Below are 25,884 nucleotides of genomic sequence, written 5' to 3'. Positions count from 1 at the left end.
AAAAACATTATGTACAAAATAAAGACTAAATTATTACACAAGAAAATAGAGATTGGTTGTCACTAAAACAAGGTTTTCAAGAATTGTCCCGAAAGTCTTGACATTCAAGAAAAAAAAAAAACATTTCGCCTAAAGTCGCACTGTAAAAAGAAAAATACACCATGTAAAAATGTTGCAATCAGTGCAAATTGCCTTTGTGAAAGGGGAAATGGTTCTCAAAAGCACAGCACAGCACTCCAACACACAGCTGGATCCTTTGCAATATCAGCTGCCTTCAATTTCATATTGCATATTTTCTTTTTTCTTCATAGTCATTCTTTTCTTGTTTGTAAGTTATAAAAGCAGTGTAATATATTTGCCTGGTTCCAAACCTTTGAATCCAAATCAATATTTTCAGCCATTAAAATGGGCCTGGTCAAATACTCAATTGACTTCAATCATCTGACAAAAAATAAATGTGCAACAATTTTGATCACTAGTTAACCATTTCAGTTACTTTCTACCCAAAATTTACAAAGACTTGATTTATTCTTCTATAATCACTGTAAATTAAATATCTTGGGGATTTGGACTCTGGGTCAGAAGCTGGTTTTGCAATTGTCTTCTTCGGCTGGAAAAATTTGAGCTTTATAAACCAGATTAAGAGTGAGAAGGTCATCTTCCTGCACCTGAACCAAGAAATATAGCAAATATAATAAAAGGGCGATGTGTTGATGAGATTGAGGCAGCTGTAATGATTGTGGCAAGTCAATTTACAGAAAGACAACTCTTCAATTAGCAGAATTTCTTTGGTCCATGACATTTTGTGATAACTGTAAATGACGCTGAAGAATAGATCACTAGAACACAAATTCAGGATAAATAATGAGGTAGGGCTGGGCGAAATATCAATATAGAAGATATATCAATATATTTTTAAATGTGATATGGGATTAGACCATTTCACATATATTGATATAGTTCAAACTCTTATTAAATTTTTTCATATTTAGTTATTTTGTAATGTTTGTTATCCTTTTCTCATATAAATATATTTATTTCCGAAAAAGATTGCCCTATTTTGTTTCACAGGCTATTTTTATTTAAGATATGTTTTTATTTAAATGTGCACTTTATGGAGCTTTGATTTAAAAAAAAAGTTACTCCTGTTGTTATACAGTATTTATGTTCACTTAAATAAACTACTTGTGACATGTCATATTTGACTTTGACTGAACATTTGCTCTCACTTTGCGATAAAAGTATCGGGATATATATCGTATATATTGATATTCAGCCTAAATAAATCGGGATATGACTTTTGGTCCATATCGCCTAGCCCTATAATGAGGTGAAGGTGAATTGGCAACTCAGTCTATATATCGGGCGAGCAGCGTGGAAGTTTGGTATTGAATTATGTGCCATAGAGTCCATTTTACTAACTCACTGCATTTGCAGATTTCACTCAGTATCACAGCAGATGTTACCACATCAGGTCAGTTTGATAGTGAATCTGTTTGGCTTGGAAATCAATGTTGGATCAGAAAGAATCTTGGACTTCGTCCCCGATTCTGCCTGTTAAGTTTGATGTAGACATGCAGGACGAGGCAGTGTCTCCATGTCTATCTGCAGCTCAGCTCAGAGGGCTCTGGTTAAGGTCCCCATTCATTAATTTTTAATCGGATCAATTTTGAAGAGGGGTGACGTGAGCACTAAATGACCACAGATCTGCATCTACATCCCAAAGAGCTCTCACCACTCTCCATCCCCGTTCCAGGGACATTTAGTACATTTTGTCTTCCAATTTGTTGTTCTATTTCAAGTGGTTAAGCATTGTATAGTAAAAAGTTTCACACTATTTTTTAAACGCTATTTTGAGTTCATCAGAGTGTCACTCTGCAGACTGGCTCGCTTTTGAACAGATGCCCTATTGTTGAAACTTGCACAATAAACCAGTCAATAGTAATGACTTGTATGTACCTTTAATTAAGCAAAAAAGGATAACTGGTGTGGTGTGAATTGTGTTCAAAATATCTTCCCTGTTACCAGCAACATCAACAAAAGACTGAACTCAGTTGTAGCTGCAAGTTTCTCTGAGCTTCACTCAAAAGTTGACACTTGTGGGTGTTTCACTGGGTATACTGGGTTCTACAGCAGGTACAAGCATCACAGCACAAAACTAAGTGTTTGACATAATTTCTTAACTGTAAAACCCACCTGCCATGCATCACATTCTAAGTTATATTTCCCGCCAAACCTATGAGGTTATGATCACTACAAGTGGAGCAGAATGTTTCTGTAGTCTAAACATTCAGTGCGAGTTAGGCTGTGACTCAAAGACCAAACTGACCTCAAACAGAGTGATGAAAATGTATGAAGTCATAAAAAGAAGGAGCCAAGCATGCTTAGTTGGATATATTGTACATCTGTTAAACTTTTTTACTAGATTTGTGGTTGATATGGCCACAGTTGCCTTGTATAAGTCATTCTTTGGTCCCCTTCTTTTCCCATTACCTCATCTAGAACTACAGAATTAGGGCATTCCAGGTCAGAGGTCAATATATAAACTCAAAGAAAATTCTCAAGAGGTCAGCAACCTTGTAGCTGTGTCATTATTTGGTGCTTCATCCTTATTGTCTGGATGTTGGTATAGTGACACTGGTCAAGCTATTCTTCTATGGGTTTCAGGATCAGGAAGGCATTTGCTCAACCACAAGTAGTTTCAAGCTCACGTGTCAGCAATTATCAGCACTCTGAAGAGTCCTTGACAGAGAATCACGGTACTTTTACCTCACTAGAGAAGGCTTGGTGAGAATAGCTTTCCTCTATCAGGATAGACCACCAAACGGGTAATAATCTAGTCTTGGGTGGTCAGCAAGATTATGGAAAATCTACTTGTTCAATTTCCATGATACTTTGTGGAAAGGTAACCTCGTAACCTCCTAGTTTAAGAGTCTAGCAGTGTATTGACGTTAGCTTTTATCAAGGTCTTACTTATCAAATATCAGTTGAAGGTTTGCTTGACTTTGTTAAAATGAAGTGAGCTGGACATGGCCACACAGCTCGCACTCTTCATCAGTGGTAGGCAAACTGTGTCCCATGGGCTAAATCCCACACTCCAATAAAAATATCTTGACCCCCTTCTGAAGAAACGAATGCAAATACAAGGCTCATGTCAATTAATATTGTTAACAATGTTTGATTGTTTTGTTTTTTAAATATACATCAAATAAATGCCTTGTCTAAATCGACAATGTTATCAGCCAGTATGTGTTAAATGTATAATGTCTTGAATGCAAAACATTAAACAAACGTTTTATAAGTTAATGTTATTCCTATTTAATTTATCATCATTTCATAGCTTTACAGTGACTTTAATACGCTGACTCCCCTCCCATAAATTGAACACTTCTCGGAAAAAAAACTGGCCCATGACTGAACATATGTATGCTGACCTCTGCACTGTACTTCTGCTTCTTCGTCTCATAGTCAAACAGATTAAAGTCACCGGAATGAAGAAGGAAAACAGAAGGAATGAGAAATGAAATATGGTGCCAATTAGACATTTTCAACCAGAGGAAGGAAATCTCCCCTCCCTTTTTTACTACGGAGGAAGTGGGATGATTTCATAAAGAACTGCAGTCAGGGCAATGACTCAATGGATGCAAAGCATGAGTGTCTCATATGCAGGCAATAACAAAACGTGGCCCAAACGTATTGAGAGGAAACAGAGTATGTTCTGGTGCTACGTGGCAGGAAGAGGGTGGTAGCAGAGGGGGGTAAACAGAGGCGAGGAATGGGGTTGCACCCCTTCAGCGTTTCCTCAATGACTTCCAGAGGCCAAGCTCCCAACTCACTGAAACCAAAACAATTTGACATCAGGCAGGGCCATTAGGAAAACCTGCTTACAGTGCCATAGTGCACAAGTTCACTAATGACTGGGTTCCTTGCTGTGCGCAGCCATAGGATGTTTAATTTCCAAAGAAATGGAATAATGGAAAGTCTGGAGGCTTTGTGAAAACATGGGTAGGATATATTTCAAGGCCAGAGGCAAATGCTTATTTTTAAGACCTGTAGGAAGTGATATTAAATAGAAAGTGATATCTACAACCTGGCACACTGCTACCTACATGTAATTTTTCTTCACGTTAAAAGCAGATCCATACTTTCTCTCCCCTACAGGCCAAGTAGTAAAAAGCTAAGTAGACATGGGCACGTCCAAGCTCATTTCTATTGCACTGGGAATGTGATGTATGGCGGGCCCAGCTTACCCCGGGGAGCTTGGAGGCTGGCACAAATCACATCTTCTTGCAATAGCAAATATTTATTTAACCACCATTACCTCAGCAATGAGTTATTTAATCCATCTGTAGCTGTAGAGGAAGCATCTTGTCAAAATGAAGCCTGTGCTGCTTATTATCCGCATAAACATGAATACATTTCTTATCACAGAGGCAGCAGGCAGCTTTCTGAAACTGCATTCAAAAAAGTTTCCAAGATGTTAAGGAACCTCTGACAAAAAAGAAAGTGAAGAAGAATCACAGCATGACACACTGATGGGTTGAGATTCCTCACAGATTCCTCACTAGTAGTAACTACGAGTGTGGAAAGTATCCTAAATGGCCCGAAGCTTAGTTTAAACATACAGTGGGACAGACAAGAGGCTGTTGACCCCCGTTTAACAAAGGAGTGCACTCAACCCTGATAGAAGGAAGGAAGGAACAAGAAGACGACAGTAGAGGTAGTCAGAATCAGTTAAAGGGAACTGCTTGAAGGGAAAATCTATTCTTGAAGGGCATTGCAAGGGCCTACATTGTAATTACTCTGAAATTAAAGAGTTCTTTCTGGATATAACGACATGGACAAGTCTCTCCCAGAGCTACTAACGAGATAGATCAAAGACACAGGGACAATAGCCAGAGTGGCTACAATCACTACAATTACTGCGTAAGAAAAAAACAGAACGTAAAACAAAGTAGTCGACAAAGTCAGTCTACAGTTCTCATTAAACAGGATCACTTATAATTCACTACCTTTCTACTTCAACCTTGGAAGACTAACAGGAGATATGGTGAAGGTCCACTGGAGTCTTGATATCCAGATCAAGTTTTTTTTGCTACTGATCCCATTCAAAATCGTGATATTTATTATCTACCAATATCGAGTCTCTGATACTTCCTGAGAAAATACATTACATTACAGTTATCAAATCATTCCAATGTAATATGATCAACAACTGAATAGCCATACTTTGCATCCAAGCGATTCCTAAATGTTTTGTTTTTTTTCCCTTTCATTCTTTATCATTTAGAATATAACAAACCATTTGGCATTGTTGCTGCCTCAAAGACATTTCTCTCCTGTCCTTCAGTGTTTGTTTATGTGGTTTAGTTACCTGAATAAACTGCATTGTGGGTTTAATTTCATCCTCTGTATCTTCCACTGATTAGTAGTTAGTTGGTTAATTGTGCTTATTACTCTCTTTTTACTCTGGCCGATATAGATCACTTAAAAATGTTGTGATTCGCCCCAATACAGAGTCTTTGAAAGATGTAAGTTAGGGATGTCCTGATACAGTCTCAAAGTATGAGTACAGAACAGGACATCTGGGTTTGGGTTTTGGGCTAGGGCATAGGAAAATGGAAATGTTCTAGGATTACTTACTTGGAGAGGGACACTCCTCCAGCTTTCCCAATGAGCTCCTCATGGTGAAGGACAGCATCATTCCAAGGAACGTCAAGGAATTTCAGCAGTGTCTTCATCCATTTCTCAGGATGTAGGACCAACTGTTCATAGTGCACAGGTAGGCATTTGTCCGACGCCTCCAGGCACTGAGTGTACATGATCTCTATGGCCCGATTCCACTTGGTCAGGCAGTCCCGGTAGCTGCCCAGGTCAAAGCCGGCAATGGTCACCTTCCGTGAGATCATGGAGTGAACTGAAGCCCGGCCGTCACGAATCATGAGTACAAACTTGGCACGGGGAAAGATTTTGGCCAGGTATGAAAGAGATTTCAAGGCAAAAGGGTCCTTGTTGCAGAGAAAGTTGGCGGGCTCTCCATGTTTGACAATAATTTCCAGCAGGAAGGCCTGCATGGCGGCATCCAGCACCTCATCTGTCACACCGGCCTCGTCCAGGCGCATCTTCTCCCGGCCTGAGCGGCTCCACATCTGCTTCATGGCCAGGATGCGAGGGATGACGCGGGTTTCCTCACCACAGCGCACCTCAGGGTGGGCGTCCAGCATGGCTCGCATGAGCGTGGTCCCACTGCGGGGCACTCCACCGATGAAAATGAGTGGCATGTCTTTGTTGTAAACAAAAGGCGTGCTGAGATTCTGGCCTGTCCGTAAGGTGGTCCGCATGCTGCCTCCCAGTGCTGACAAAGGCAGGATCCCCCCCGGCTGGCCGTGCTCCTCAAATCGATGGTGGCAATCCATGGCATGGCGGCCCAGGTAGAAGACCGTGACCGAGCTGATGATCAGACAGGCCACCAGCAAGTTCTGTTTCAGCTTGCCAATCATGTTGCAGGACAATATCGCCACAGGGGCAATTTAGGGGGAGGGATGGGGGAAAAGGAACTGATGGGTAATCAAGGTTCCCACCCTTTATGGTTGTTTACTGGGAACCGGGCATGGATCAAGCTCCCTGGTGCACAGCAGGCCTCGAGTTCCCAGCTCCATGAGGCCTGAATAGTGGGAAAAACAAAAAGACAGTTCTGATTATACACCAGGACAACACTCCTCAAGCAAAGTTAACAACAAAACCTAATCAAATGTACCATTTCATGTCCCAGATTCTAAAAAAACTTGTGACAGATGTCAGGCACCAGGATGCTCCACTGTCATTGTGGCATGCACATCAAACATCCCAGAATAAATCTACAGAGAAATTTGTCAAGAAGACTGATCACCACATTCTCCACATGGGCCTTTTGATCTCGGGCCAACACTACTGCGCTCTATTTTACTTTGAAGAGTCTTGAATCACAAAGTTGACACAAAACTGCTTCGAACACAATTATGACAATGGAGTTGCCACCAGAAAAACTAATGAACTCTGTCTCCCAGGCATTTTATGGAGAGTTAGTGGAAAGAATACAATGCTCACTGAAAGATAAACGACTAAAATTATCCACTGACAAGACACCAAGAATGTAGAACAACAAATCTATGCATTTAACCGAGGGTGGCTCTATTTTTCATTTTGCTTGACGTCAGTCTGGCTTTGATTCTCAGGTAGCCTATACATCATCTGTGACATTTAGCCTTCAGCTTTTAATTTTGACATACACGCAAACTCATTCTGTAGATAGGGCAATGTGTACTTGGCTTGCACACAACACACACACGCCGCACATAAATTCCACACACCACAGTGGGCTGACTGACAGCTTTTCCTCTGCTGTTGGGAAGTAAAAGCTACAGGCTTACGACAGCTTATTTGTTAAAGGGTTTTCTCTGCAGCCGCAGTCACCCTCCTGAACAAACGGACAGCAGGTCAGGCCGGTGCAGCAGTGCCTCATTTAAGCCCCTTTCTCACTGGACAAAAAACATTTTTCCCAAATATAAAAGTATCAATATGTACTTCAAGTACATAAGTACTTAATTTAACCTAACCTATACTAATACATTATTATTTATGAGTTACAAAATTTGTATAAATAATCTTAATCTGTAACTACAGTAGTAAAACTGTCACATAAATGTAGAGGAGTAGAAGTATAAAGTAGCAGAAAGTAGAAATGCTCAAGTACAGTACATGTACTGTAAAATTGTACTTTAGCAGCTGTACTTGAGGAAATGTACTTAGTTACAGTCCACCATACCTACTGTCTGGTTGAGGTGTGAATCAGCAGAGGCCCCACGATATGATTTTATCCCGATACTTGAGTCAAAATACGACATTATTACAATTTTAAGCATTTTGCGTTACGTTGAGTATTGCAATACAATATATTGGGATTTAACTGTTTAAATGCATTTCGTCCACAAAATTAAGTTAAATCAAGAATTGTTTTGTCAAATAAAAGAAAATTCTCAGTCTATTCATCTCACTTCAGTCTTTTTATTTCTCCACAATGAGAATCAAACCCACAGACTGACCAACAAAGTATTCAGTCACACTGAACTGAACTGATATCAAACATGTATGGACGACAACAACTGCAGCATTTTATCAAACTTTCCTCAACTTTAAGCTTCACTGTTTTTTGAATGAAACAAAAAAGCCTAACTTTGCAGCGTTATTTCCACAACTTCTTGACACGATATCCCAATGCACATGGTGCCTATAGATTCCTTAGATAGTTTGTAGTTTCATATAAAAAAACTGCTAAAAATTCTGATGCCAGGCTCGCCATCAGTATTTTCGCTAAATATTGATACTTGGCGAAATGAGTCGTTATGACACCACCACGAAAAATATTGCAATGCTATCCTGTATCGTTTTTTTCCCCACCTCTACTGTCTGGTCACTAAGGTCTTCCACTCCAGTGGTTCTCCACATTATTTTTTACACACACTCGTACTGTTTTTATTAAATGTGATAATGTTTTGATATGGTTATTTTAAACCATTTCTTAGTTGAATTTACAAAACAATTGCTGTATAATGATATACACCATGATATAACATTTTATATCTTTGGCAATATCTGCCACCCCTAGCCCAATTGGATATAATAAATAATAATAAAATGCATCATTCATGAACAACTATTTGGCCCATCAACAGGATGGGTCAGACACACAGGACCGTTTTTAGCATACAAAAACAGATATGGTATAGCTTGACTTGTATGGTCTAAGAATTACATGATGTAGCTTCACAATCCTTATTTACTCTGCTGTCTGTTTACACATGGTCCACGTCTCCATGAGCATGATGATTAACAGATTCTGTCAGCGTTGTTCTGCAGCAGTGCTACAACAGGGACTCTGGCATCACAATGTGACAGGCTGCTGTTCATCACAGCAGAGCAGTGAACCCAGTGCAGCCCACTCCTTCCGTCGTGCTATTTCAGGGACTGTTTGGATGCATTTTCGTCTGGGCTGAGAAGAACAGAGTGACGCAGGACTCTGTCATCTTCTTTGTTCTCGTGGCATTTAAATAAGGAACACTATTCATTCCTCACAAATACATAACCCACAATGGCATTTAATGCCCTGCTGGGACGATGTGAAAGTCTGAAGTTACTTAGAGATCCCAAGGTCTTCACATACTGCTATGTTTAGAAATGCTTTTCAGAGTAAATGTTTGGCAGGCAACAGACACTGCTGATGAAGGCAGAAAACAACGTTTACCATCTGTGCCCAGCCCTGACAAAACCACACACTGACTGAAACACAAAACTTGAAGACAGGACTATGACAAATAGAAATGCAGAAGACTCATTCTGACTAACTGTCCAAATATCTGAAGCCTGCAGGTTTGGATGGTGATGGTACCACAAAAATGCAAAGAGAGGATTTACTAAATATCACAAAGCTTATACTTCCATCACCATTCCATCACATGAGCCAATGATACCGTACTGTCATCTAAATGCTACTGAAGAGGCTTTTCCTGCCCCAACAAGAATACATGCTTGGAGGCTCAATATTATTTGGATGAATTTGGCTACATCTAAAGATGGCAAAAAATAATTAAGATTGATATTAGAGATGGGCCTTTGGATCTATCTATAACTTAATGATCAATTAATGGATGAATTGCTATGTTTTTACACATACTCCAGTATGTGTAAAAACATGCATACATGGACAAAATAAAAGATATATATACAGTACTATGCAAAAGCCTGTTTTGACAAAAAGAGACTTGATCCTGTCAATCGTAAAACTAAATCAACTGAGGTTATACTGTAAAGATAACGTCAAGGAGTTCAATGTTTTATGTTTTAGCCCCCGAAGAGGCATGAGGTTAGTTTTCATAGTAATCTTCATATTTAAATGTGTTTTGTGTTTAAATAAGTTTTGGATCAAATTAAACTCAGTAATTCAAGCTAGCAAGGTTTGATACAGTAAGCTAGTTTTGCTCAAATTAATACTCTTGTATTTCTGTGTGTTTCATAATTGTTATTGCAGCTTTCAGTTTGCAAACTCTAGCTTTATCCAGCTTAATTCTCAGCTCATTGGTTTATTGACGTACGGCCACAGTTCAGTACTGATAAGCAGTCATAGATAAAATTTTAAAAAAGCACACAGATCGATTAAAAATTCCATGTGATCGACCAAATTCTTAACGACCATTAATCAATCATCGATTAATTATTCCCATCCCTAATTGGTATTGACCTGCATAATCTGTCAAACCTTTTTCTAGAAAAGAGACTTGCTTTTTCATCACGGATTATCCTTCTCATTTCTCCTGAAGGGAATTTTCACAAAACTCCTGATCAGTCAATCCTACTCAGTCTTTAAAGGTGCAAAGTGTTTGTATTTCCTGAAAATATCCAAATGAATGGAATATACCCGTTTTGAAGGGGAAATTCTGAAAAAAAATGTTTGGATTGCTGACAATGTAGGCCACTGTCTTTCCGTGCAGTTCGGATTAGGTTACAATAACCAGCTACATGTTAGATCCGCTTTATCTCATTTTCTGGATGTAGCCACAGGTTGTGAATGGTGAACACATATCTTTGAGTTTGGGTTATTCTTATCTTTAGTTTGTTAAAACCTGAACTTAAGTAGAATTGAAGCCAAAAAAAAAAACGCTTTATTCCGCTCGCCTTCAACAGTTTATCAACACAACACACTAATGGATGTTTGCCCTTCAAAATAAGATAACAAATGAAACATTGAATAAAATACCATGGAACACTGAATCCAAATAACAACAAAAGGCAAAAAAAAATCAATCTAAATAAACAAAATAATAGTTTAAATGTAAGTAATAATCTGGGTAATTGGCTGAATATCATTAAGTCAGTGTGCTGATGGTATTAACTGGCATAAATCCATATTTTCTGTATTGTATTTGAATCTCTTCAGCCAATGCATCACTCCACCATCTGTTTCCCTCTGACACCATGTTGTTGGCTTTCTTGTACCTAATGAGCCAAGTGGCTGTTGTTGCTATTAAGCAAACATCCTCAACTGTTAACTCCTTTGCATTGCCTCCCTGTGAGAGGGGGCTCATGCAACACTAAGCTGCAGATAAATGCTTCAAGTATTACCTATGCATGGCCTGAGGAATGCAGAAAATGTGTAAATACTGTACAAAAGGCTCTTACAATGCAGATTCTGACAACGCTTATTTCTTTGTTTTCCTGTCGTCAGACTTCACCTTTTCTCTCAGCCCACCCACACTTTCTCACATCTCTGTATCTTCTCATTGGTGATTCATTGTTAAAAGGGAGGGGGAAGTCACAAAGCATGCCAGGCTGCCAACACCTTTAGTCTATTAGTGGGAGTACAAGAAGGACCCGCCGTTACCCCAAGGCTGCTGCAACGGCCCTTAAAGGGGAAGTACACCTTCTGATTCACTTTTGCAGCAAGATACAATCAATCTGGGAGGCTGAGAGCAATTCAGCTAACTCTCACTGAGGTTTGTGACATCATCACATGTTATCATCAGGTCTGAACAGGAACATAGAGAGAGCCATCCATTTGGTGGGGGATGGGTGTGTGTGTGTGTACTGCATGCTGCACTGTGCTTCTGTATTGGAGAAAAAGTAATTTAATGTGTTCTGTAACAACTAAACTCTGAACTTCTGTACCTTGAATAGTGTTGGCCACATCAGCAGTGTTTGTTTCACTCATGGTTCAATACAGATGTGCACCTACGCACTGGCATCACCAGCACAGAGTGGACTCAGTCAACTGTATAAAGGACTTTGTCGGATCTTCTTGAGCCTAATGGTGATTGAACCATCCCTATTCAGCTGTACAGTATGACGTGACTCTGTTTACAGACTTGAATACTCATTATAATCTTTTCAATATATTATCATGTATTGAAAATACTTAGTCAAGCAAGTTCTTAAACACTTTTCAGTTCTCACAAAGGAATCTTTCCTTGAATTCCACCACAAACTGTTAAACGCTGCTACAATCTCCTCCCACTTCATGTGAATGAACCCCAATATCAAGCCGTCCCTGAATCAGTGTGAATGTCCTATGGCGAAAAGGCATCACAGATCTCTATGGTGTGTGTGTGTGTGTGTGTGTGTGTGTGTGTGTGTGTGTGTGTGTGTGTGTGTGTGTATTGCTTATGTGAGTTGCAAATTTCGGTTCTCTTTACAAAACAAGGAGATGCTGCTATATGTTGCTCAATGCAGTTGTTAAGTGCACTAAACAATTTAAATCCATAAGTAGAAAGGCTTCTTATGGATTTCAAATTTTTTTTATTTTAAAGTTTTTTGATGAGCTGTCAACATCTACTTAGTAAGTGCAGATCTACTTATGAGACAATGCATGCAATAACATAGTTAAATCAATGTTTATTTATGTTTATGTATGTTCATTTTGTGTCTCATTTGTTATTATTAAATTGTTGTAATTTCAGATATCAAAAAAGAAAACAACATGGTACTGGTGTGAAGAGGAGCATGATTCATGAAATGTCACCTCAGTGGTAAAATAAATACATATATATATTAATTGGTGGGGTAGACTCTATTTCTCCATCTCTTTTATCCAGCTCCTAGAATTATCCTAGAATTTATTGTTTGGATGAGCGTGATTTTCATTCATTATCCTAAACTACTTCCCATAACTGTATGGGCATTACAAGTGGTGGGTTTATTAGGGTCACCTGGTGTACTTTGGTCTTAAATCAGAACGTGTAGCACTATTGATATATCTATTAAAATATGTGAAGGAAAAATGGAAATGGACCCAAAGATTTGAGCTAGAGTCCCTTCAGAGGTGAAGCCTGACTGATAACAAACTGCAGTTGAGATTCGGAGCAGTGCCGTGTTACATCTCGCAGAGGGGCTTAAATGTGTTTGTGTTAAATTAATTGAGGCTCTCCTCTCTACTGTTACTGATATTTTATCCTCCTTGCAGATTATTTTTTCCATTGATCTGTTAGGGGAAGCAGTGGAGGCTGAGGCTGCTCTCCACGGAGCAACGGTGAAACCAAACCACATCAGCACTTAATAACGAGAGCGACTGCACCTCGTGAAGCGCTGCTGAGAGAGGAAAAGCAAATAACAGCAGAAAAACCAGGATTCTTAACTTTCATAATTCCTGACCTGAGATGAATTGCTTAATAAAAATGACAGCCAGGTTAAAGTGTTTCTTTGATTAAATGTTCTGACCTATTGTAGCTGACTAAAGACTTAATTTTTAATTTACTGTGTTGTGTTCCAATGCCGAATCCTCAGTAACTTATATTAAGTAGACAGTAAACTATATCTTATTTCACAAAGACTCCAACATGCATATACAGTCATGGAAATAATTATTAGACAACCCTTTTCTTCAATTTATTGTTCATTTTAATGCCTGGTTCAACTAAAGGTACATTTGTTTGGAAAAATATAATAACAACAAAAAGCTCATAAGAGTTTAATTTAAGAGCTGATATCTAGCCAATTTCCATGGTTTGCTTGATAATAACCAAAATCATTATGAAGAAAACCATGGAAAATGTCTAGATAGCAGCTCTTAAATTAAACTCTTATGAGCTATTTTTGTTGTTGTCATTATATTTGTCCAAACAAATGTACCTTTAGTTGTACCAGGCATTAAATGAACAATAAATTGAAGAAAACATGGGTGGTCTAATAATTTTTTCCATGACTGTAACATTAACAGTTCTCCAATATTCAGAATTCACCGTGCACAGCCATCCCAGCACACAGTGAATCCATTTCCATTTCCCTCTATTTGGTGAAACTTCATGCCAGCCATCTTGGCAGCAACAAGAACAGAAGAGCTGCTTGTACGTCTTCACAAGAAACTGTCCAACTGATAAACTGGCAGTGAATCTGTTTAAAAGTTGAATTTAAAGTAATTAAAGTTCTTCTGAGACAGCTCTAAACTTCTGTCCATTCTTCACAGACACGATGCAGCTGAGAGATCCATCACTTTGTTTATAGGCTGCTCTGCTGCAGTGCTGCTGTTGGTTTGTCAGGAGTTAAGGCAGAATAAATAAAAGGGAAGGAAGAAATGCAGTGTGATAAAGCACTTCTTCCATTATATACTGTAAATTAGCTGAAGTTTTGGAAAGATATGAGCCTTTTTTAAAGATGACATTTTTCACTCCCAGCAGCATTCTGCATAAGCATATGTGTTTTGATGTGTGTAAAGGCTGCTGGACATGACAGCTCAGGTGTAGCTGTGATAAATGTTCCAGATTATGTTTTATAGCAGCTTCTATAGCTGCACCTGCTGATACTGTTCCTTTCCTTGCCTAAAGGTGGCACAGAAACAACTGGGATTGCAGTTTAAACATGTGCATGTCTGACATTGATGCTGAATCTCTGCACAACAGATGATACTGGATTGGTCTGTGCCCTGTACTACAAAAGCAAGAGTGTTTTTAGTTTGCAGTTTTTGTATCCCACGAAATGTATGCATAGTGGTGTCATGGTTTTGCCTTACTTTTTTAGCGGGAAGTAGACTTATATGAAGTCTATGACTCACACTGATTTTCCAGTTGTCGTTGCTGCTTTTAGCCTGGATCATATGTGGTAGAGTGGTATGTCCACCGAACGGATGCATTGCTCCCAATGCTGCGTTCATCTGTGTGTGTGAATGAATTCCCAATGGTGGCAGGTGGCACCGTTTAGGGTAGCCTCTGCCACCAGTATGAATGTGTGTGTGAATGGGTGAATGAGTGCAGTCTGTAGTGTAAAGCGCTTTGAATGGTTGCAAAGCGACTAGAAAATCGCTATATAAGTGCAGGTCCATTTACCATCATGTCTTTAACTTCTTCATATTTTACTAATATTATAGTTTGCTCTTCATTTGTATAGTCTGCCGCTCTGCTGCAAACAGACTTGTCCTTGTATGCCATAACGAGATTGGGAAACCCTGGGTTAGCTTTGTTAGTTGCCGACCACCATCATGTGACTTATCATGTGCTCACTGTGATTGCATTAGATTTAGTGAAGCCAAATAACAAAAATATACCCTGGGTATGTTGCTTTTTCATAGTACAGGGCCATACTATGGGCCTGTACTATGAAAAATGTTCACAGACTTTCTGAGCTGTTGTTCCAACTTTAGGAGGTGTGTATGTGAATTTTCACAGGCAGGAACTTGTTTATCTGATTATTCCAACACTACACAAATGCAACACAGATTCAACAATAAGAAGAAGAAGCTAAATTGCAGTGCTACAACGAGATACAAGCCATTACAGTGGCTGTGTTTGTGCAGGACTCTTCTCCTACTGCCGTCCTCTTGCTGACAAATGATCCATCCTTTATTAAGTTTCCAGTCAGATCTGGGATCTGCTACATTCCTGAACTTCCACACCACTGCAGGATCAATCAGCAGGACTGTGGCCATTACCCTGTCCACAACCTCTGCCCCCAAGGCTCTGGCATAAATCACAGGCTATGAACACACACAATCAACCCCCAGCTAGACTGTTTGACAGGGAGAAGTGTCCCTGCAGGCAAGAAAGTCTCATTCCAGTTGGAATAAAGTCATGATCTGGCATGTGCAAACTACTCCAACGGTGTGACTGTCTGCTTTCTATGCATGGCTACTGTTATTCTGCATCCAAGCATTATCTGTAGGGAACACACTGCAAATAAACTAGGGATAAGGGCAAACACAGTTGTCCTCCTCCCCCATTATTTGTACAAACCTTGCGTCAACCTTGGGTTCCCGAGAGATTTCATTTGCTTATGCACCTGTCACACGGTTTATGACCTGCAGGGACCTGGTCTGCGTGTGCAGAATGGATGGTGTGCAATTAAAGCTGAGACAATCTGACATTTCTATAGATTGGAAAAACCCTGCCCCTTGGCAAGATTTGCCTCCTTTAATGTGATTTAAACGTTTGTTTAGTCACTGGACCTGTAGCCACGGAAAAATATTTGTCTTATTTGAGCTCTATTATCTTCACAGTCAGCCTAAATGTTTGAGCCAAATTAATTAGGTGTTTTGAATGTAATGTTATGCCTGCGTCCCTTTTTCCACATAAAATATCACACACACCCATGAAATCACAAGTAAAGGATGAGGAAGGGATAAAGACTCAATGGCTGAATAATAGAGGGAGAGGCTGCTTTATTGTCATTTACTCACAGGGTAAGATTACCGACTTGTGATGGAAAAACTCTCGCATGCTGCAAATGACCCAAATTAAACTCAAAATGTGACAAATGTTCACCTCTGACTTAGACTGAACTCTGATATCACATTACAGTCAGTTTCATTTGAAAAGGAAGAACCAGCAGTGGGTGCCTGAGCTTATAGTCAAAAGGTTGGCATTTATAAAAATCATTAGTTGTGCCAGGGTGATAATGCATAACCATCACATGGGCAACTTTCTCAAGGGAGCAGCAGAAATGGGCTGCTCACCCTTGGAGAAAAGCTGAGCGCTACAAAGGACAAAATGCTAACTAGGATAGCGGACACCATGCTGAGCTGATGTTCCCAGCTTTCACATGTTGTACACCACTTCTATATGGAATATAGATTGTTTTCACAAACTTCTTACTCTTATACCCCTTTTCCACCAACGTGAACCTAGTTCTTTTGCAGGGATGGTGCTGGTTTGCAGTTGGTGCAACTTGCGAACTTCAACGATTACGTCTGTATACACTGCTCTGTTAGCAAGTAAAAAACAACAACAGCAGACTACATTGTCTCTTTACAAATGTTACTCTGGACTTTGCGAGACCACATTGGGATCCAAACACGACATGTACAACACATCTGTGCTGCTCGTTTTTTATCGCTATGGACGGGTATTACGTTCTTATTAACACGCTGAACGCAAGATTTTAATGACTTTGTTGTAAGCTAACACTAGCCTGCTAACACCAACCAACTATCGGGATAAAATAATATTGTGGGGCTCTGGTGGTTCACACCTCTAAAAGATATAGAGGAGTAATGGCATCCAGTTTCTGTTTTTCTGGGCCAGCCTGCATTAAAGTCCCCCCCTGACCCATTTGTATGATGATGGTAGATGTGTGCTCTGATCTGAATGTGAACGCCGAGTAGACTTCTGCTTGATTTTTGTTTTGTCAACGTTTCATCATTGCAGAATTGCAATACGCTACCACACTGCCTCTGCTCGATCCTCTTCCTCGATCATGGGTTAAATTGGGTAAACTGTCACCCCCCACAATTCAACTAAACTACTCACCGTCACTAAATTCACAATGTCAGCACATGCTTACTTCCAGTTCACACAGGAAGTGGTCACATTTTCGCAGTCCTGCATGCGTCAGAATATGTCTGTTTCAATATCCCCTGTTAAAGCAATGCAACACTCAGGTAAATCAGCTTCTCCTGAGAACCCAGCAGATAGTCTGCACACTATCACAGTGCAGGGGTTATAAAGATTGAATGACACATCACTAATCAGTAAAGTGACTGACTGAGAAAAACAGTGGAGTAAATCTGCCAAAGACTAGACAGTGTGTTACTGGGTGGGGTGTCTGTGTACTGAGTGGGCAGCCTTTAGTCAACCAGTATGAATACAATTTGTAAGGCAGTGAGACGCAATCTGGGCTGCCAGGGTTTACAGCGTAGGAGTGTTGCTCTGGAGACTGTTTTTACTCTGATTCTTCCAGGACCCAAATAAGGGTTTGCATGTTATTAGGCTACAGTATTTACAATGAATTCTACATGCTTCACTGCTGAATATCTTAAAATCATACAGAACTGTGTTTTCCAGGAAGGCGGTGATTTCTCACATTCTACCAGCTGTATACCTGAGTCAGAATAATATTAGATTCAGATTTGGCTGGGTTTTTTTTCATATAGACTACCGACAAGAAGAATCCACTGGCATGAGCATCAGTGATGATTAGAGGTGTGAATCACCAGAGGCCCCACAATAAGATTTTATCCCAATATATTATTGCGATTTTAAGCATTTTTTGGGTTGTGTTATTTTCTTTGTGTGTTCTGAATTGGGCGGCAGCCATGTGGAGAAGAGAGCCTAATTTCATTGAGATAGTCTGACATCAGAGGTCACATGACTGCTTTGAAAAACACCATGAAACATCAAAAAAGTTTGCAACGTTATTTCTGATACAAGTATCTCCAGTATATTCCCAAAAGTGAGCCCGCTACGTCATCCAGAAAAAACAAAAAAGGCAGAAATACTGAAGGCCGTTGGAATGCTAAATATCGATGCTCGGCGGCCATGAATCAATATAATATTGGCACGCAAAATATCACAATACTATGCTGCATCTGTTTTTTCCCCACCTCTAATCAATATATATAAATATCTTAGTATTTTGCAATTTCTTTTAAAGCACTTCATGAAAAATCAACATGACGTATACTTTGATGCATACAATCACACCAGTATGATGATTCTAATAGTCTCTGCAATATATTTTTGCATGATAACATTAATCATTTATATTCATTTGTGGTTTCTTTTAAATTTGCATGCAAAAGGGCGGGAATCACAAAAAAATTTAAGTTTAACAAAAACAGAATTTATTCAAACCAGACTGTTGCACATATAGGTTTTTAACTGCCGTGGGATGAAAATAAGCAATGGTATGATGTAGGATGCATACTGTTGCCCAGTTTTAGTTACTGTTAACGACACAAGAGACATCACTGGCCAATTGGACTCTGCTGGCCAGTGATGTAGAGACCGTAAACAAAAACAGAGGAGTTGAGGCCTAAAGCTAATTAATCATTTGCTATCATAACCCAGCATTTCCCTTAAAAATGTGCAGTCCCTGGTGAACAAAATTGTTGAACGATGGCTTCAGATCATCACTGATTAATAAAGAATTATGGAGTGCAACATCATGATTTCACAGAAACAGATGGCTCAGCAGTGTCCTTCTCGATAGTGCCATTACTGCATGCTCTGTTCAAGTTAGAGATCTTTTTGGCCAGCTTTAAGTTCCACATTACAACATAACATCTCATGTCTTTAGACATTGTAGCCCAGACTAGAAGCACCATTGAAGACTTATTCCTCCATCAATTCATTTTTTTACAGTATAAATGAGCTGTGAAGGAGATCTACTGAAGTCTTCGGCCATCAGTACTGCTATTCCTGGAGGTTTTATAAATGCGGGCACCCACACCAGTAAGTCCTTGAGCAGCAGCAGCTTTTTTGAGGAACTTCATAAATATGGGCCCTGCTCTGCAGTTGAAACTCTGGCTGGGCTCAGCGGTCAGACAGCTGCTTGACTGAATATAATAATTGTGATGCAGCAGTGGGTGTTTTTTTCAGACAAGGAAATGAGAGTATAAGTGAGCTTGAGTCCAACTGATCCAGCTCTGCAGCTGTGGAAGCTGGCCCACTGAGAGCAGCCAGCACTGAGCAATTCACTGAATTCACTGGACGAGTCTTTTTTCCCCCCCTGGACCACCTGCATGCAGCAGATGTGCTCCTGACTACCAACACACTGGTAGTCTATATGCCCCCTCGCTGGTCACTGGAAACTGCTTTATCAGCTTTCTAAGACTGGTACAAAACATCTTAATTTATCATTGTAAGCCTGCAGGCAGACAAGTATATTTCCTATATTTTCTTGTTAGTCTTACATCATCAATAAGCAATGGAGAATAATATTGAGCTATCAGTGGTGATAATCATCAGCAGTCCAGGACACAGCAGTAGTAAATAACACTGCTGTCTGGAAAAAATGGAAAATTTCAGTATTAGGCCTACATTGGAATGAATTGAGAAGATGACAGAAATGTTAACTTTGATACATACTAGTTTAAAAAAAAACACTTACATTTGAGATACCATGGCAAAAAGAATCATATAAGCACACAAAATAGGATTTGATCATTATTATTATTATTATTATTATTATCATTATCATTATCATTAATTATAATTTTATCAACAACTAATAATGACCTAACAGAAAAAGTCCGATACCCATTTATTGACAAACTTCACTGAGACCAGATCTCTTTGGTCCACAAGAGCAAGTCTGTTGTGGAATAAGTGGTGACTGTTAGGTAAGAAAACAAGTATTGTGCAGGCTACTCTGCCCAGTAGCATTAACTGAGGCTGGATCATTTTTTCCAACCTTCACAGCACTCACAGGCCTTAACATGTATATATGTAACACCAACACAACCCATTATCTATTCATGTTATAGGCCTACGTGACCTCAAAACAATTTTAAAAGGTACCTCGTTCATCACCAAAAGAGCATGATTTATGGCAATGGAATCTAACACACGTATGTGAATCACTGAGGCTTCAATTGTAGACTTCAATAACTTTATATTTTGATAAAAGTGCTATTTACCGCACCCATCACTGTCTGGATAGAAAGCGCAATAGGAGCAGCACCGTGGATGTTTTTTTTTGGTTGTATTTAATTGAAATAGTGCGTCATGCCTGTCGGCCCAGCCGTATGTCGAGAGAAAGAGTTACTTCTTAACATTTGTAAAAAATGTCTTTAGTGGTCTTCTAGGTGTGTGACCTAACTACGTTTGTCGATATGAGGCAGATTCTTTTTGATGCAGCTCAGCGCGGCATTGCGAGGGCGGCACGTAACTGCGCTGTCTGTCAACACACATCCCCGGCTAAATGTATTTATTTGACATGGGCTTAGCGTTTATTTGTAGCCTGTGATTGTATCAGCCGGGGGAATCTTTCCAATCTCCACAGTAGACATGCCATACTCTGGTAATTACGTAAACCGCATTTAAGTTAAGATTAAAAGTAGCTGTGACAAGGTTTTAGAAAACGACGTATTACAGTTACTCGAGCCCCCCCTGCCCAAAAATGTGCGTTTAATTGTCGCAGCTCCTGGGCCGATGGAAGGAGAGAAGAGGGGACATTGCAACAACACCACAGCGCCAAAAAAAACCTACCTAATGCTGCTGATACGGCGCAGGAGACTCGGGTCTGTCGGTCAGAAAACATCCACGGAATCCAGTGCCAATGTAAGGACAGTCCTGCCGTCCTCTCGGGTCACTTTCCAGGCATTTTCTGTGTAGACAGACCGTGTCAGTCGCACAGTGGACAGGCTTGTTGCGCTGGTAGTGGTAGACTGGAGCTGATACCGAGCAGACTGTTACAACTGGACTGCTCCACTGCTGTTGAAAGGCGAGCTGTGATTGGTCTGTTATTCAGAGGGTTCTGTGTCATAGCTGCTGATTGGTCGTATGATGTAGGGCGGATCTATGGTAGATTTAAAGGCACAGTACACGCATAATGACGCATATTTCGGGTTCAACAAGAAGGCAATGATCAATTAAACTTCATTAATAGCAGAGGTGGAAAAAGTGTTCAGATCCCTTACTCAAGTAAAAGTACTTATAACACATTGTGAAATTACTCCACTACGGATAAACGTCCTGCATTCAAAACTTACTTAGTACAAAAGTATTAGCACCAAAATGTACTTAAAGTATCAAAAGTAAAAGTATTCGTCATTCAGAATGCAACCGCTCAGATTGTTTTACATACAGGTGCATCTCAATACATTAGAATATGATGGAAAAGTCCATTTCCAGTAGTTCAAGTCAAATAGCCCCAACCAAGTATTGAGTGCATATAGATGGACATACTTTTCAGAGGACAACATTTATATATTAAACATACTTTTTAAAATTGGTCTTTTGTAATATTCAATTTTTTTGAGACACTGAATTTTAGGTCTTCATTAAATGTAAGCCATATTCATTATAATTAGAAGAAATTAAATAAATTTAGACATGAAATATTTAATTGTGTGTATAATGGATTTATATTACGTGTTATATCAACTTTTTGAATTTAATGACAGACATAAATAAACTTTTCTATGATATTCTAATTTATTGAGATGCACCTGTATTCTAAATATTTTATTAGATTATTTGTATTGATGCATTTGTGTAAGCATTGTTTTAATTTCCTCAAGATAGGGCTCATTTTAGCTTCTTAATATACTGGTATGAGGTTTAATTTTTTTTAAAAACATCTTATCACTTTAAATTTATCATGATTTAATTTCAAAAGTAACTAAAGCTGTCAGCTAAATGTAGTGGAGTAAAAAGTACAATATTTACCTAAATATGTAGTGAAGTAGAAGTATAAAGTTACATAAAATGGAAATGCTCAAGTAAAGTACAATTTTACTTAAGTACAGTAATTAAGTAAATGTACTTAGTTACGTTCCACCACTGATTAATAACTTCTGTATGTAGTGATTGTAAACTATTTTAAATAGTTATTTTTTAAATACATAATTAATCATCTGAATGCAAAATTATACATTATGTAATATATCCAGTCAAATCCCTGCATCTGTATATAAATCTAAATATGATGTTGCTCCCTGGTGTTCATTTACACTGCCTCAAAATAATTGAGATGGTTAATATTTGGGTTAATCTCTCACAGTTAGAAGAAATACTTCTTACCAAGAGCCCCCAGCTTGCCACACATGACATTTGGCCTAGTTACTGCAATGGAAAAAAATAAATTATCTGAGATTTGCATGTCTGAGGTTAGCGTACGGTCTGTACCTACACATCAAAGCTACAAAGGCCTATGAATGTGATAAAGTCACAGCCCTGCATGTTTCAATGCCATAATCTGATGTGATTATACAGAAAAAAAATCTTTCAACGAAAATCTTCTTTAAAAAGGTGCTAATGTTTAGACAGTATAGTACTTGAGAGACCAATTGTGAATGTAAGCTTTTGTTATTTTCCTTTTTATTGGTATTGCACTACAATATACAGTAAATAAATAAACATTGCATTAACCTGCTACAGGGCCCTGCTGCAAATATGGCCTGCTGGGCCCCAAATAACCTGTCTATACAATGCATAGTTTAGAGTAGTGGCCACAGTTGGAATTGCAGGTCACCAGACACCACAATTATTTTTGACTACTTCAAAGGTATATAATGTACAAAAAACACATTTAAAAGCTTAAACTGAAAACTAGATTTTGACATGTCCCCCTAATCATGTCACGCAACATGAGGTTTGGTGCATATTATAAACCCATTTTCCATTAAATTAGTACAAAGCAGTTAAAATTGAGCCTTAATGGCCCTGGGGGGTTTGAGGCTCCAGGGAAGTGGCCCAGTTGGTTGTAATTTCTCTGCCACTTTCAGAACAGATAAACCGGAAAATAAAAAGGAAAACAGCAAAAAAATCAGACTCAGACACTATCAGGACTGGTTTTCATAGCTTGAATTTGTCTGGATAAACCACTTACTGCTTAAATGTATTTACAATTATATAAATAATAATAATTATTTGTGTTTTTGCTTTCAAGCAGATGCTAAATTTTGTGGATATTTTTTTATTGTATAATGGATATAAATGTAGGTATGATACAAATTAGTGATATTAGGTATAACTGGTCATAATAGTAATTAAACACACACATTTGCTGTAACAGGGCTTTGAAATTAAATTTGAAATTGAAATTCTTCCATGTATGTGATCGAAAAGGTTTGAGGCTAATTTGCGACCATCGTCTACAAGGGGTACCATGGTGAGTGGTATACAGTCAATCTTTCATACCTTACAATAAGAAAAATAGACTCTGTATAGCAGATTCAAACAGCCTCCTATGTTGGTATATCGGTTGAAAACCCCTTTCAGACTGCTGTTTCAAGCCGTGATATTTAATACTGTACTGTGCTAACTGTTTAGCTCATTAACACTGTGCTACTATGCAGCACTGAAAGGGGCTGGATTCTCATTTAATTCATACTGGTAAATGAAGCAGCTGCTGTATCGCAGAGAGAAGACAGAAGCCCCTCAGCAAGCAGACACATTATCTTTGCCTGAAGGTCAGAGAAAGAATGAGGACTAAAAGTACATTAGGCCTTCGTCATAGGGTAAGAGATGACAGGATAAAGCCTCTTACCAAGATACAGTTTGCTTTGCTGTTTCGGAATTATTTCACATGGCGGTGGAAGGTAGCGACAGAGAAAAGATGGCCAGTGATCAATGATGCCATTATTGTGGACGCTCTGGTTTCAGTCACAGTGAACGGTCAGCAGAGACCAGCACTCAGCATCTCCAGCACCCAGAGTTCAAAAGTGGATGTTAACTGATATGAGGAGACACAGAGGAAACTGAGAACAAATATCAGGGTTTGAACAAGGCTGATACTAGCATTTAAAACATTAAACATCTTCACTAAATCTCCACTGCCAAATTGTTGGATTCACAACCTGTTTTATATTAATTAAAATCATTATCGACCAAGAGAAATAGAGCAATAAAACAGGAAAGGAGCTTGCAGCTGTGGTCAAGCAGGAACCTCCATCATATCAGATGACTTGATATCTGATATTTATCTAAATATTTAAACATTTATCGATCCATCCTGACCAAATATTTGTTCAATCAATGGGCAGTTGACACCTTTAGACCATTACATAAGATGGTCAGTGTCATACAGTGTTGATTGCAATTACATTGAATAGTTTGCTCTGATTATATATAGTTTGGCCAATGTTCATATTTCCCATGTGACTCATTTACAGCAGAGCAGAAACAGTGCAGTGTGGAAATGAGTGGTGACTGCATTCCTTTGAGATGTGGGCGGCATGCCATTTATATCACCGCTAGTTTCTTCTCCTGAATCTGAGATTCCTCCTCATTCAAGATGGTATAACATATATTCCATTTAGGCGCTTTAGAGGTAGATGGGGGCAAAAATAGCTGCTGACACAATGCATCCCTTGCAGACTTTTACTCAAGGGTCTGCCGGAGTGTGAGAACGGATGGGAGTCATGGGAGGAAAATGGGAGGAAATGTGTGCTGTCCAACAATGCCCATCTCCTATGGGAGGAGGTGCAAAGGTTGAGGTGTTGAGGTAAAAGGTCACTTATAGAACAAAAACTAGTCAAAATGAAAATCACCAGCCACGTTGTGGTTAGACACGACATTATATGTCATTTTCATAGCAATCCTTACAATAGCTGTTGACACATATCAGTCATAACCACAAATGTCCACCTCGTGTCAAAGGGAAAAGGAGAATACCATCAAAGTCCTCCTTTTCTTCTTTCTCCTTATGGCGCCCAAGTCATATGATATGTGTCCAATCATTTTACATCTAGGCAACTTTACTTTCTCACTCAGCGGATTCATCTAAGCTCTTTCTAGCAGCTCTTCAGTACTGATATGATCTTGTCAACTTATACAGAGTATTCTTGGTAGGCACCTATTATGGAACACATCAACTGTTGTTAGAAAAATTGCATGAGGAAACCTTGAAAATTGATAATCTGTCACCAACAGAAAAAACCTCACCATTTTTCTGCGCAGATCGTTGATGGGGAAATAAAGAGCTGGAGACGTCCAAGTTCTCAGTTTAACAAAAGTTTATTACAATATGTCAAAAAATGTGTACTTTACAGAGATCTCCAGGTTCAAAAACTCATGTCCCTGATACACACAGACGGGTTTCAGTTCGTGAAGTCTGAACCACGACTCTCTCCCTGAACCCATTAAATACTAACATTTGTTTACAAAACATGCTGGTCGATTTCTTCCAGGAAGTCCCGCCTTCTTGATCGCTGATTCGCCAGTTTTAATTAATACAACGGCACGTCATGCCACCTGGTTGCTTGCTGCCCCAGACAAGGCGATCCTGCCCTGGCCTCTTCTCCAGAACATTCAACAAAAACCTCCTGCCTTGTTATGTCTTACAAAGATATCATGTCTTACAGAGTCAAAGGATTTTCACTGTCTAACATGGATTCTAAAAGTCTAAAAAAATATGAAACAGACAATGAAATATATGTAGTCAAAGTTTTCTAAACCAAAATTAACACACAAACATAATCATTGTATC

At 39.1% G+C, this 25,884-nt stretch overlaps 1 protein-coding gene across 2 annotated transcripts in view; it reads right to left on the bottom strand.

Annotated features, from left to right (window-relative positions):
- The window catches only part of tpst1 (tyrosylprotein sulfotransferase 1), a 51,323-nt gene extending 30,179 nt beyond the window's left edge, over nt 1-21,144 (bottom strand). For both annotated transcript variants that reach the window (XM_059331246.1, XM_059331247.1), the window contains exons 1-2: nt 20,940-21,144; nt 5,644-6,664 (exon numbers count right to left, since the gene is read on the bottom strand). In XM_059331246.1, the coding sequence (XP_059187229.1) occupies nt 5,644-6,500 (857 nt within the window). In that variant the 5' untranslated portion in view covers nt 6,501-6,664; nt 20,940-21,144. The remainder of the gene's footprint in view (nt 1-5,643; nt 6,665-20,939) is intronic.
- Between the last annotated feature and the right edge of the window lie 4,740 nt (nt 21,145-25,884).

The sequence above is a fragment of the Centropristis striata genome, chromosome 4 (assembly GCF_030273125.1).
Source record: "Centropristis striata isolate RG_2023a ecotype Rhode Island chromosome 4, C.striata_1.0, whole genome shotgun sequence".
Taxonomy (NCBI): Eukaryota; Metazoa; Chordata; class Actinopteri; order Perciformes; family Serranidae; genus Centropristis; species Centropristis striata.
This window is presented reverse-complemented; position numbering and strand designations above follow the sequence as displayed.